The sequence below is a fragment of the Pleurodeles waltl genome, chromosome 9 (assembly GCF_031143425.1).
Source record: "Pleurodeles waltl isolate 20211129_DDA chromosome 9, aPleWal1.hap1.20221129, whole genome shotgun sequence".
NCBI classification, from domain to species: Eukaryota; Metazoa; Chordata; class Amphibia; order Caudata; family Salamandridae; genus Pleurodeles; species Pleurodeles waltl.
This window is the reverse complement of record NC_090448.1, coordinates 714,166,310-714,180,180: the sequence shown is the minus strand read 5'-3', so window position 1 is coordinate 714,180,180 and position 13,871 is coordinate 714,166,310. Positions and strand designations below refer to the sequence as shown.

Sequence of the window (13,871 nt, the reverse complement as noted above, 5' to 3'; positions counted from 1 at the left end):
GGTTAACAGGAAGAACCAGGATGTTTATCTGGAGTCCTGATTCCGCCAGAGACCAGAGTCCTCTGTTCTCCACCTCTCTTAGGTGGCCGCCCCATTGCAGGAGTGACACATCTTTCGCTAATGTGAGGTCTGGTTGGGGAAGGGAGAGGGAGAGGTGTCTGACTCTTACCCAATCGCGGTTTGTTAGCCACCACTGCAGGTCCTTTGCAGTTTCCTACGAGATCTGGACCATTGTGGAGAGATTGCCCAGATTTTGCACCCACTGGAACTTCTAGTCCCACTGCAGAGCCAGCGTATGCCACCTGGCAAGTTTCACTACCAGGATGCAGGAGGTCATGAGGCCCAGGAGCCTCTGAGTCAGTCTCACTGAAACCCAGGCTAGAGGCTGAGACGTCGACATCAACTCAATGAGCAGGAGGATGTCTGAAACTGCACTGTGTCCAGAACAGCTCTGATAAGGAGTGTCTGAGAGTCATCTGATAAGGAGCATCTGAGAGGGAGTCAGGTATGACTTTGGCACTTTTATAGTGAAACTCAGCAAATGTAGGAGGTCCGCCGTAGTCTGGAGGTGGTAGATGACAGCCTGGAGAGAGCCCGCCTTCAGCAGTCAATCATCGGGATAGGGGAAGAATGACACCCCTGATCGGCACAGATGAGTTAAGACCACCCCCATCACCTTGGGGAACACCTGAGGGGGACTGGTAAAGTCGAAGGGGAGCAATGTAAACTGAAAGTGCTCGTGGCCTACTGTGAACAGCAAGTAATGTCTGTGGGCAGGCAGGATGGGGAATGTCAAAATAGGTGTACTGCAATCCAGCGTTACCATCCAGTCTTCTGGTCCAGGGCATACATGACCTGAGGCAATGTGAGCATCTTGAATTTCTCCTTTCTGATGAAGTTGAGGGTTCAGAGACCTAGGATAGGGCCAAGTCCAGTGAACTTTTTGGGGACCAGAAAGTAGCAGGAGTAGCAACCACAGCTTACTTCTGGCACTGGAACCCTCTATATGGCTCCTTTGGCCAAAAGAGCCCTGACTTTCTCATGCAGCAAGGACAAATAATCCTCCGTCAGCAATTCGTATGATGGAAGGGTGGTCTCGAAGGGGCAGGAGTAGCCCCTCCAAACAATCTGTAGAACCCACCTGTCTGATGTTACGGACTGCCATTGGTGGAGGTGATAGCAGATCCTGCCACCAATTGGACGCCCATAATCTAAAACGTCAAGATTAGGAACGTTTGGAGGCTGCAGCTGCTGGGGGAGGAGAATGGAGCAGACCGCCAGCTACTCGACCCATGGGATCGAGAAGAAGCGTGCCTTCGTCCATGAAGAGGCTGGGAAGCTTGTGCGGGCTGGGGTAGGGTTACCACAGTTGAAAGCTCCGTAGCCACGAAGGGAGTGAAAGCAGATTGGGGATGATGCGGGACAGCTGAGAGGGTCAAGGATTTGGTCGTAGCCTGCGAGTCCTTAAAGCGCTCCAGTGCCAAGTCTGCCTTGTCCCCGAAGAAACGGGTGTCATCAAAGGGCATGTCCATGAGGGAAGTCTGGACATCCCCTAAAAAGCCAGACATTCTCAGCCAGGCATGGTGTGCGAGTGCCACCGTCGTGCAAACCGATCTGCCCAGCGAGTTGGTAAAGTCCAAACCACAGCGTATAGTGAACTTAGCTGCATCTCTCCCGTCCTTGACTGCTTGGGAGATAATGGCCCAGGCCTCAGCCAGGACTTGTGGCAGCACTTGCGCAACCATGTCCCACAGCGTGTGGGAATAGCAGCCCAAAAAACATGCAGTGTTCACTGACCGCAATATAAGGCTGTCGGAAGAAAACATTTTCTTACCCACACTATCCAGCCTCTTGGATTCCCTGCCCGGGTGTGCAGGAAATGTGTCATTTAAGTAGAAGCTTGTACCCTTGGGGTAGGTGGTGGGCAATCATCCTATTCACTGGAGCCTCTGTGCTGGGCTTGGACCAGGTTCCCAGAAGGAGGTCAGTGAGGGCTTTGTTGAAAGGGAGCTGGGGTTCAGAGGTAGGAAGCTCCTGGTTGCAGCACCTCCATCAGGATGTTGGTTTGGGAATCACAAGGGGGCTTGTCCCGCTTGTGGGCGCTGAGAGCATCAGTGGCGGGACCAATGCCAGAAAAGGTTTGCAGTGGTCCGACTGGCACTGGTCTGGAACCATTATTGGATCCATGGATGTCCATCAGAGCCGGGGTCAGAGCTGCCGGTGTAGAACCAGGTGGGCCTCTGATACCAAGGGACCAGAAGGCGTTCCAGAGGGTTCAGCCCACTCAAAAATGAGGCACATGGCTTCACAAATATTTGTTATTTGAGAGGGAGTCACTTTGGCTGCCATAAAGCTGGAGCGGCACGGAGTTGGCCCTAGTGAAGGCTCTGAAGAATCATGCCTTGAACTCCAATGTTAATTCATCGCGTCAGCTGACGGATGAAAGGTCGAAGCGCGCTTCGACTATTTGTGTATTTTGTGCCTCTTACCTGAATGTAACAACAACTTGGAATAGCACAAAGAGGACTTGGGGCTACTTGAAATATTCAGGGACCTTCTTCTCATTTGGGGCAAAGACCTCAAAGGACTCGAGCAATGTGAAGTCACCTGGTGGGCCACTAGAAGCTTTAAGGACTGCTGCCTCAAAAGCCTTTGGTGCCATGGTCCGGCATTCGGAGCACAACTTGGAGTCATGGTCGTGCTCCAGACATCATATACACATGAGGTGAGGGTCCGTTACAGACATGGCACGTTGACAGGCACCGCGGGTCCTCCTTGATGATATCCACACACACCAGGAGGATAAACTTCACAAACGTGGACAAAAAGTCAGAGGGGTAGCTCTTCTCTAGATTTGCATTGGCTGGGGCGGAAAGTAAAGAACTGATGTCACCACGCCGAGGTGGCCATTACATAGGTGAAGCGGATGTCAGTTCCAGTGCAGACGCCAACAAGTAGAGCCGACCGATGCCACCTTCCAGTGTGCAGGGGTACTCACGAAAAGTATTTCGGATCCAGTCTGACATCGAGGAAGAAATCCAAAGGTAAGGAATCTGTAGCTAGAAGTCTATCACAACTTAATGTTTGGTTAACCCTCGATTGCATGCCACCCTCTCCGGTAGCAGATAGTGTTGTCATAAACCAGATGTGCTTACCTATTTGCAGCCAGTTCATCTTGTCTTTCCACTTGTCATTGGTCTCCTTCCGCCGATCCTGCAGCTGCAACAGCTTTTCTGAAATCTGAACAAATAAAACAGGTAGAAACGGAGAGTGCACAAGGATCCATGTTCAGGACTTTAAAACCAAAGCATGGTACTTTCCCAAATCTTACTTTTATTTGTACATTCTGTAGGAAGCTGGCCAGCTATGCAGTGTACCGAATGCAGCGGTACACTATGCATATAGTACAGGAAACCCTTATTGGCTTACGGGGGTTCGATTTATAATCCTAAACGCTCTCTTTTGTGGTAGTGTGGGCAGGCAGTTTAGGCTTATCAGAGGGTAGTGCTAAGCATTTGTTGAATACACATACTCGAGAAGAAACTCAAGACCAATTTAGAAAAATAGCATTGTTTTTTATATTATTTTAGACACCCAAATCTTCAGGATTAGGTAGGCACTGTTTGAGTTATAAATTTTTACATTGAGGCAAAAATACCACACTAATGTGCTTTAACATTGTAGGAAGCTGGCCTGGTGTGTGGTGAGTACCTAAGTTATTAACCACCTTATATCAGGTCCAGGTATCCCTTATTAGTGAGGTGTAGTCAGTGTCTAGGAAGCCAGGCTCTCTAGAGGTAGCTGTGGATGAGCAGTCAAGACTCATCTAGGAGACATGCAAAACTTATGCAATACCACTTATAGTCACACAGCACTTACACACATGAAAGAACCACACAGTGTTACAAAAATAAAGGTACTTTATTTCAGTGACACAAATGGAAAATGTCACTTACCCAGTGTACATTTGTTCGTGGCTTGTAGCGCTACAGATTCACATGCTGATCATATATAGCCATCTAGTGTTGGGCTCGGAGTGTTAAGTTGCTTTTCTTCAAAGAAGCTTTTTCGAGTCACAAGACTGAGTGACTCCTCTTCTTGTTGATAGTGCGCATGGGCATTCCTTTGTTAGATTGTTTTCCCGCAGGAGGGTAAAGTAAGGAGTGAAGAATTGTATATGTACAAATATATAGTAAGTAAAGATGTCCAAGCAATGTATATACATATTTACATAATAAAGAACTACAACGGCTACAAGCTTCCGTAGAGGACGGAGGGCGCATGTGAATCTACAACACTACATGCCATGAACAGATGTACACTGGTTAAGTGACATTTTCCATTCAGTGGCATGTGTAGCTGCACATACATATGCTGTGCACAGACCGAAAAGCTTGCCCCTCCTAAGTAAGCTGTGGCTAGCCTGTAGGAGTTGGGGTAGTTTGGAATAGTGTTTTAAGCACTGCTTGACCAACATTTGCTTGTTGGCGAGACAGCACAGCCACACAGTAATATTTAGTAAATGTGGGTAGTATGTACCATGTGGCTGCTTTACATATGTCTGTCATTGGTATATTTCCTTAAATTGTCATTAAAGCTCCTTTCTTTCTAGTAGAATGTGCTTTAGGAGTTACTAATAGTTGCCTTTTAGCTTTAAGATAGCAAGTTTGAATACACTTTACTATCCATCTGGCTAATCCTTGTTTTGTAATAGGATTCCCTTTATAAGGATGTTGAAAAGCCACAAAAAGTTGTTTTAATTTTCTAAATTCTTCTGTCTATATAATACATGAGAGCTCTTTTGAGCTCGAAAGTGTGAAGAGCTCTTTCAGCAACTGAATCTGGCTGTGGAAAGAAAACTGGCAATTCCACTGACTGATTAATGTGAAAAGTTGAAACCACTTTAGGTAAAACATTTGGGTTTGTCCTAAGTACTACTTTGTGTTTGTGTACTTGAAAGAACGGTTCCTCTAGAGTAAAAGCCTGAATTTCACTTACTCTTCTTAATGAAGTAATTGCTACTAAGAAATCAACCTTCCATGTGAGAAATTGAATGTCACTGGAGTGCATGGGCTCGAATGGGGGGGGGGGGCATTAGTCTTGTGAGTACAATATTAAGATTCCATGCAGGAGCTGGTGGAGTTCTGGGTGGAATAATGCGTTTAAGTCTTTCCATAAATGCTTTTATAACAGGAACTCTAATGAGAGAAGGAATCTGTATGGTTTGTAGGTATGCTGATATGGCTGTTAGATGAATTTTAATAGAGGAAAAAGCTAAGCTTGCCTTTTGTCAATAAAGCAAATAGCACACAATATCTTGTACTGATGCTTTAAGTGGATCTATGTTTTTAGGTTGGCAGTAGTATAAAAACAGTTTCCACTTATTTGCATAGCATTGTCTGGTTGTTGGTTTACGTGCTTGTTTTAGAACATTCATACATTCTAATGGAAGCTGTAAATATCCAAACTCTAGGACTTCAGTAGCCAAATAGCTAAGTTGAGTACACTGGGACTGGGATGCCTGATTTGACCTTTGTTCTGTGTTAACAGAACTGGTCTGTTTGGAAGTTTGTGATGGGGCACTACTGACAGATCCAGGAGTGTTGTGTACCAGTGTTGGCGTGCCCATGTGGGAGCTATGAGTATCATGGTGAGAGAGGTGTGATGCGTTTTGTTGACCAGAAATGGAATTAACAGGAGAGGGGGAAAAGCGTAAGCAAATATCCCTGACCAGATGATCCATAGAGCATTGCCCTTGGACTGAGGGTGTGGGTTTCTGGATGCGAAGTTTTGGCATTTTGCGTTTTTGCTTGTTGCGAAAAGGTCTATGTCTGGTGTTCACCACATTTGAAAGTAATGTTGAAGTACCTGTGGGTGAATCTCCTACTTGTGTATTTGTTGCTGCATCCTGCTTAGAAGGTCTGCTAGCTGGTTGTGTATCCCTGGGATGTATTACGCTAGTAAGTCCATCTGACTGTGAATTGCCCATTTCCATATCGTTTGAGCTAGAAGAGACAATTGGGATGAATGTCACCCCCCTTGTTTTTTCAGATAATACATTGTTGTCATGTTGTCAGTTAAGACTGTCTTGTGTGTGATCTGAGGTAGAAATGCTTTGATGGCCAAGAACACAGCTAATCATTCCAAGTGGTTTATGTGGTAAGTTGATTGTGTTGAGCCCATTCTCCATGTATGGTTAGGCTGTTGAGATGAGCTCCCCAACCTGTCATTGACGCATCTGTTGTAATTATGGTGTGTGGCACTGGGTCTTGAAAGGACCGCCCTTTTGTTAAGTTGTTGTTATTCCACCATTGCAGAGATTTGTAAGTTTGGCGGTCTAACAACACTAGATCCTGTAACTGACCCTGTGCCTGAGATCATTATTGTGAGAAACACTGTTGCAGTGGTCTCATGCTAAATCTTGCATGCGGTACTACTGTTATACATGATGCCATCATTCCCAATAGTTTCATGATAAATCTTACTGTGTAGGTTTTATTGACTTGGATTTGTGATATGAGGTATTGAAAATCTGGTATTCTCTGTTGATTTGGATAGGCTAATGCTTTTTAAGTATTGAGAATTGCAGCTAGATAAGGTTGAATATGTGCTGGTTGAAGATGAGATTTCTGGTAATTGATTGTGAACCCTAATGTGTGTAGGTTATCTATTGTGTATTGAGTGTGTTGTTGACACTGTAGAATAGTGCTACATTTTATTAGCCAATCGTCTAGATAAGGGAAGACAGGTATGTGTTGCTTTCTGAGGTGAGATGCTACAACAGCTAGGCATTTTGTGAAGACCCTTGGAGCTGTTGTTATCCCGAAGGGTAGTACTTTGAATTGGTAGTGGTTGCCTGATATTACGAACCTTAAGTACTTGTGATGAGCTGGATGTATGGGAATATGGAAGTAGGCGTCCTTGAGATCTAATGCAGTCATGTAATCATGTTTTTGTAGTAGGGGAATGACGTCCTGTAGAGTGACCATGTGAAAATGTTCTGACAGGATATATAGATTTAGAGGTCTGAGATCTAGAATGGGTCTGAGAGTACCATCCTTTTTTTGGTATAAGGAAGTATACTGAATATACTCCTTTCCCTTGCTGTGAGATGGGAACCATTTCTATTGCCCGTTTTAGTAATAGAGATTGTACTTCTTGTTGTAGTAGAACAGTGTGTTCTGGAGAGAGTCTTTGAGAACGAGAGGGAATGTTTGGTGGAGATGAGTTCTAGTCCATAACCATTGCAGATAATTGAAAGTACCCACTGATCTGTGGTGATGTTTTGCCAGTGAGAGTGGAATTGTTGCAGTCTTCCTCCCACAGGAGATGTGTGGGATTGTGGGATGTTTGGGAAGTCATTGTTTTGTGGGTGTGGTATTATTTTGAGGCAGTAAACTTTCCTCTGGTTCTAAAGTTTTTCCCTCTGTTAGAACCTCTAAATTACCATCTTGAATAATACTGCTGCGTTTGTTTTGGATGGGAAGTGGAAGCCTCTGTAGTTTGGGGTTTAAAACCGCCCCTAAACTGTTGTTTCCGAAAGGAACCTCAAAAAGGTGTGGTATGTAGGGCTCCTATGGCTTCTGCAGTATCTGAATCCTTTCAGAGTTTCTCAATAGTAGTATCTACTTCAGGTCCAAAGAGATGTTGTTTATTGAAAGGCATGTTAAGCACTGCCTGCTGTATTTCGGGTTTAAAACCAGAGGACCTTAGCTATGCATGTCATCGGATTATCATGCTAGTATTAATACTTCTAGATGCAGTGTCAGCTGCGTCTAGGGTAGATCTAATTTGGTTATTTGTAATAGCCTGCCCCTCTTCAACAATTTGCTGCGCTCTCTTGTGGTGTTCCTTGGGTGGGTACTGCAATAATTCTTCCATTTCATCCCAATGTGCCCTGCCAACAGGGCCTGGGAATAGGCAATATGCCACTGGTTGGCTGCTTGTGTAGCTACCCTTTTCCCCACAGCATCAAACTTCCTACTTTCCTTGTCAGGAGGTGGTGTATCCCACGAAGACTAACTATTAGCCTGTTTTCTGGCTGCACTGACCACAATAGAATCTGGTGGGGTAATGTAGACTGGGTTTGTTGTGCAGGCTTATATTTTTTAAAATCATTTCTTGGGGTTAGATCCCTAGCTTTGACTGGTTCTTTGAATATATCGTCTGCGCGTCTGAGCATACCAGGAAGCATTGGTAAGCACTGGTAGTTTTATGGGGCGAGGATAATGTATTAAAAAGGAAATCCTCTTGCAAAGGTTCTGCATGCATTTGAACCCCATGGTATGCAGCTAGATATGAAGGTTTAGTAGGATAAAGATCAGGATCATTGGACGGTATGGGGTCTGAGTCATACAAGTCGCAAGGGTCCACTGTATCTCACTGTGAGTAGGTGTGAGAGTGTGATGGTGACGGTATTTGTAGAGCGGTAGTAGGTGGTGGAGAAAATGAAAGCTGTGTCGAATGTGGTGGAGAAAGCTGGAGAGGTGATAGCTTCTCCTTTCTCTTAATTTTTTTTGCTGGTGGTGGAGCAGTATTAAGAGTCTCTTGAAATGCCAGCTTCCTTTTAGTCTGTGGAGGTGGAGAAGCAATAATTGTTCCAGTCTCTTTGTGAATGTGTATTCCTCTCTGCTTACTGTCCATAACCTCCAAAATTGGTTGGATATCAGATTCCTCTATTTGATATTCTGTTGTCTTTGTGCCCTAAGAGGATTGTTCACTGGCTGGTTTGGGCATATTTTTTAGACGGCTCAAAAGTCCTGTCTCTTCTGTGTAGAAGGATGTTTTCGACTCCGAAGCGGTTCTGAGTTTTTTTGGTCCTGAAGATAGCGGCCGAGGTTTCGGCTCCAAAGCCGGATGCTGTAATTTCAGATCTGAAGATTGTAGGCGTCACCTCCTCTCGGAGGCAGAGCTTCTTATTATTTTGCTAGTCTCAGGTGTGGCCTGTTGATGGGGTAACTTGGCCTTTTTCGGTGCCGAACCCAAGGGCCGGTCGCCGTCAACTTTCTTTCGGGTGGAACCATGGCTTTCCAGCAGTGATGCAACCAAAGCCTTGCTAGATTTTTGTGTGGGAATAGGGGCAGGTGTACTCTCATGCTGTGCCGCTGTGATCAGCTGGCTGTTGTCTTCTGATCCTGGTTCGGAGTCGGAATCTTGAATCGAAACAGCCGTCTGTGTCTGCTCCTCCTCTAAGGTGTCGGTGGACTCTGTAGATTACGTTGCCATTTCAAGTCTTCTTGCTCTTCGGTCACGCAGTGTCTTTTTGGACTGAAAAGAATAGCAAGCTTCACAATCCTGTTCTCGATGTTCAGGAGAAAGGCAAAGATTACATACCACGTGCTGGGCAGTATAAGGGAATTTTGCATGGCGTCGAGGACAGGATCTGAATGGAGTCCGATCCATAAGGCTATGGCGTGGTAGGCCTGAACAGGTGCAAGAAGGACACAAGCGCCTGAAAGGGTACTTTCTTGATTCCAACAGTACTATTGGATCGATTGCAGATGTAAACGCGGTCGAAACAATACTGACAGTATAATAAAGTGAATATAAAGTTTCCGAATAGGAAGTTCCGGAGCGAGAGGAGAAAACGTCCGAACCCGACGGCGGAAAGAAAACAATCTAACAAAGGAGTCGATGCCCATGCGCACTATCACCGAGAGGAGGAGTTACTCGATCCAGTGACTCGAATAAAGACTTCTTCGAAGAAAAACAACTTGTAACACTCCGAGCCCAACACTAAATGGCAGGATGCGCAGAGTTTGTATATCTGCAGCTACACATCCCATCGAACATATATACATATATGGAAAATGTCACTTACCCAGTGTACATCTGTTCGTGGCATTAGTTGCTGCAGATTCACATGCTGTGCACAGTCCGCCATCTGGTGTTGGGCTCGGAGTGTTACAAGTTGTTTTTCTTCGAAGAAGTCTTTTCGAGTCACGAGACCAAGGGACTCCTCCCATTTCGATTCCATTGCGCATGGGCGTCGACTCCATCTTAGATTGTTTTCTTTCCGCCATCGGGTTCGGACGTGTTCCTCTTCGCTCCGTATTTCGAATCGGGAAAGTTAGCTAATTATCGAAAAATTTGACGGTATTGTTTGCGCTCGGTACCGGTTTAGTGTTAGGATATCGACACTGATAGAAGAAGCGCTCCGACGGCCCTTCGGGGCTTCCACTCTTTAGCGGGGCCTGGTCGGCCCGACCACGTCCATCGTCGAAACTAATGGACCGGACCCCCTTCCGCTTCTGCCCGAATTGCCACGCGAAGTATCCTTATACAGACCAACACTTGGTCTGTAACCTGTGTCTATCACTGGAACACAGGGAGGATACCTGCGAGGCCTGCCGGGCATTTCGATCGAAAAAGACCCTGTGCGATCGAAGAGCCAGAAGACTGCAAATGGCGTCAACACTGACAGAAAAGATCGACGTCGAAGAGGAGGAAAGAATCTCCATACAAGAAATGGACTCAGACGACTCCGAAAGTGAGCAACCGACGACAACGCAGAAAACTGTGAGTAAAACTGCCCCGTCCAAGACTCACTCCAAAATCATAAAGGCCAAGGGAATGCCACCGCCAACAGGCCATGGCTTTACCCATCGAAAACACGGTGACCAACCATCGGCACCGAAAAAGGCCTCACAACTGCCGAAGACATCCGACTCCGGTCGAGATTCCGGCTCCGAATGATCTCGACCCCGAGAGTTCGACACACCCAAGGTAAAGAAAGTTGTTTTGGAACCGAAAAAGACTGTTTCCAAACCTTTGGTACCGAAAAAGGCAGCCTCGGAGCCAAAAGTAGGCTCTTACACGGAAGAAATGCTTTCAATGCCAGTCTGATCGCCAGGAGCTCCAACAGGTTGATGTGGAATTCGGACTCCTAAGGAGACCAGACTCCTCTGATCTCCGCCTCTCCCAGTTGGCCGCCCCATCACAGGAGTAACTCATCTGTCACTACTGTCAGATCTGGTTGGGGAAAGGGAGAGGGATCTGCCTGTGCCCCAATCGCTTTTCGTTAGCCACAACTGCAGAACTCGCGCAGTTCACTCTGAGATCTGGACCATGTCGGAGAGATTCCCTGATGCTGCACCAACTGGAACTTCAAGTCCCCCTGCAGAGTCCACATACGCCATCTGGCATGTGTCACCAGCTAGATGCAGGAGGCCATGAGGCCCAGCAGCCTCAGAGTAATTCTCACAGATATGCAGGATAGAGGCCGAAACATTGATATCGTAGCCTGAATATCCTGGACTTGCCGCTCAGGAGGATAACCCTGAAACTGCTGTCCAAAACAATTCTGATGAAAGGGAGCTGGTGTGACTTTGGCACATTTATAGTGAACCCTAGCAAATTCAGAAGGACTGCTGTAGTCAGGAGTTGGGAGATGACAGCCTGGGGTGAGCTCGCCTTCAACAGCCAGTCATCGAGATAGGGGAAGACTGAAACTCCTGACCTGCGCAGATGGGCTGTGACCACCGTCATCATTTTGGGGAACACACTAAGGGTGTTGGTAAGGCCAAAAGGGAGCACAGTGAACTGAATGTGCTTGTGGCCGACTTTGAACTGCAAGTAACGTCTGAGGGCAGATGAGACAGGGATATGGAGAAAAGTGCCCTGCAAGTCTAACGCTACCATCCAGTCTCCTGGGTCCAGGGCAGATAAAACCTGAGCCAGAGTGAGCAGTTAGAACTTCTCCTTTTTGAGAAAGTGATTGAGGGACCAAAGGTCTAGGATAAGGTGGAGGCCCTTGTCCTTTTTGGGCACCAGAACGTAGCGGGAGTAACAACCACAACTTACTTCTGGCACAGGGACCATCTCCAGGGCTCCCTTGGCCAAATGAGCCATACCTGCTTCGTCATCCTTGGTCATTCGATCATAAGATGGTGGCATGGATGGAAGGGTAGTCTCAAAGGGGAGGGAGTAGCCCCTTCGAACTATCCGCAAAACCCACCTGTCCAACATGATAGTCTGCCAGCGGAGCAGGTGATGGTGGATCCTGCCTCTGACTGGTCCCTGGTGGGGAGCTGTCAGACTCAGAAGGTTTGGAGGCAGCTGTGGGGGTTGGGTGGGGAGTGGACTGGCCAGAACACTGGCTCCCTCATCCACAAGGACGGTGGATCCCATGTCCCTGTCAACACAGAAGGTGGGCAGCGTGCGTGGAACAGTGGCTGGAGGGGAACTGACACGGCTGGGCTCCCCTTCTGTAGCCACAAAAGGGGTGAAAAGCAGACTGAGGGGGCGAGGGGTTGTTGTGAGGCCCAAGGACCTGGCCATAGCACAAGAATCCTTGAAGCGCTTGAGCAAAGAGACATGTCCCTTCAAAGGGCATGTTCATAGGGTTAGCCTGCACATCCCTAGAAAAGCCAGAGGTTCCTCAACCAGGCGTGGTGCCTAGAGACCAATGTCAACGCAACCACTCAGCTCAGTGAGATAGTCATGTTCAGTCCACATTGGATCGTGAACTTTGCTGCATCACTACCATAGGCAACTGCTTGCGAAAGTACAGCCCGGGCCTGCACCAGTAATTGTGGCAGCCACAGCGTGTGGAAATACCGGCCCAAAAGGCATGCTGTGTTCATGGACCCCAATGCCAGGCTAGCGGAAGAAGACATCTTCTTCCCAAATGAGGCCAGCCTCTTGGATTCTCTATCCAAGGGTGCGGAAGGGAACGCGCCCAGAGAAGTGGATGCTCGGATAACAAAGATCTCAGGGGTGGGGTGTTGCATCAGGAAACCTGGGCCACCCGGTGCTGGGCAATGGCAGCGGGCAATTGTCCTGTTTACAGAAGCCCCTGTGCTGGGTTATGAACAAGTACCCAGAAGGGTGTCTGTAAGGGCTTCATTAAAACGGAGAAGGGGTTCAGAGGATGAAGCCCCAAGCTGAAGCACCTCTGTCAGGAGGTTAGTCTTGACTGCCACCAAAGGCAGCTCAAGGTCCAGGATCTCAGCTGCTCTCCGCACCACCATTGAATATGAATCGCCCTCCTTCGAAGACACTATAGTGGGAGAGAGCATCCCAGAATCAGGGAAAGTATAGAGTCCACTGGCTTCATCTAGGTCTGTACGACAGTCCATAGGGTGGTAGAGCTGGTATTCTAAAGGGTCCAGCGACCCCTCCCCTTAATCACTATAACCTAGAACATAACAATAAGGCTCAGAGTCCGACATAGGGGGCTATGCCCCTGCCAGCACCAGAGTCGGAGAAGTAAGTTGCCCATTCGGCTCTGTGCCAGGGGCATGGGAGGCGATGGGAGCATCAACATCAGAACTGGTGCTGGGAAAGGTCGTTGTGGTACGACCGGTGCCAGTTTGGACCTACAAATGGATCCATGGATGTCCTTTGGAGCCAAGGCCAAAGCTGCCGGCGGGGAACCAGAATGAGCACTTTCTGACTCATCAAGGCCGAAAGGCGTGCCAGCGGAGTCAGACTGCCCAAAGATGAGGCGCATGGCATCATAAAACTCTTTCAGCTGGGCAGCGGCCGCTCAGGGGTCCCGGAAACTCGGGGAAGAGCAAAGGTGGCCCAGACACAGGCTCCGCAGATTGAGGCCTCGGTCAACGATGCTTCTTTTCCCTCATTGGCCGACTGACTGGGTGAAACTGAAGAACTTTTAGCCTTCCTTGACTTCTTCTTATGCCTCGACCTACCTGAACATCCCAAGGACTTGGAACGGGATGAAGAAGATGGGGGGCTCTGCGACCGATCCCAAGACCTTCCTCTCGACTGAGACAGGGACTTACGTGGGGCTGACCACATTCAGCTTTAGGGACAGCTCCCTCAAACCCTTTGGATTCATGGCTCCGCACTCAGAACACGACTTTGGGTCATGGTCGTTCTCCAGATACCAAAGGAACACAAGGTGCGGA

General features: G+C 47.6%; 1 protein-coding gene across 4 annotated transcripts in view; it reads right to left on the bottom strand.

Annotated features, from left to right (window-relative positions):
• The window catches only part of SPTBN2 (spectrin beta, non-erythrocytic 2), an 812,320-nt gene that overhangs the window by 82,058 nt on the left and 716,391 nt on the right, over positions 1-13,871 (bottom strand). For all 4 annotated transcript variants that reach the window (XM_069207822.1, XM_069207824.1, XM_069207825.1 and 1 more), the window contains one exon: positions 3,156-3,240. In XM_069207822.1, coding sequence (XP_069063923.1) covers positions 3,156-3,240 — 85 coding nt within the window. The remainder of the gene's footprint in view (positions 1-3,155; positions 3,241-13,871) is intronic.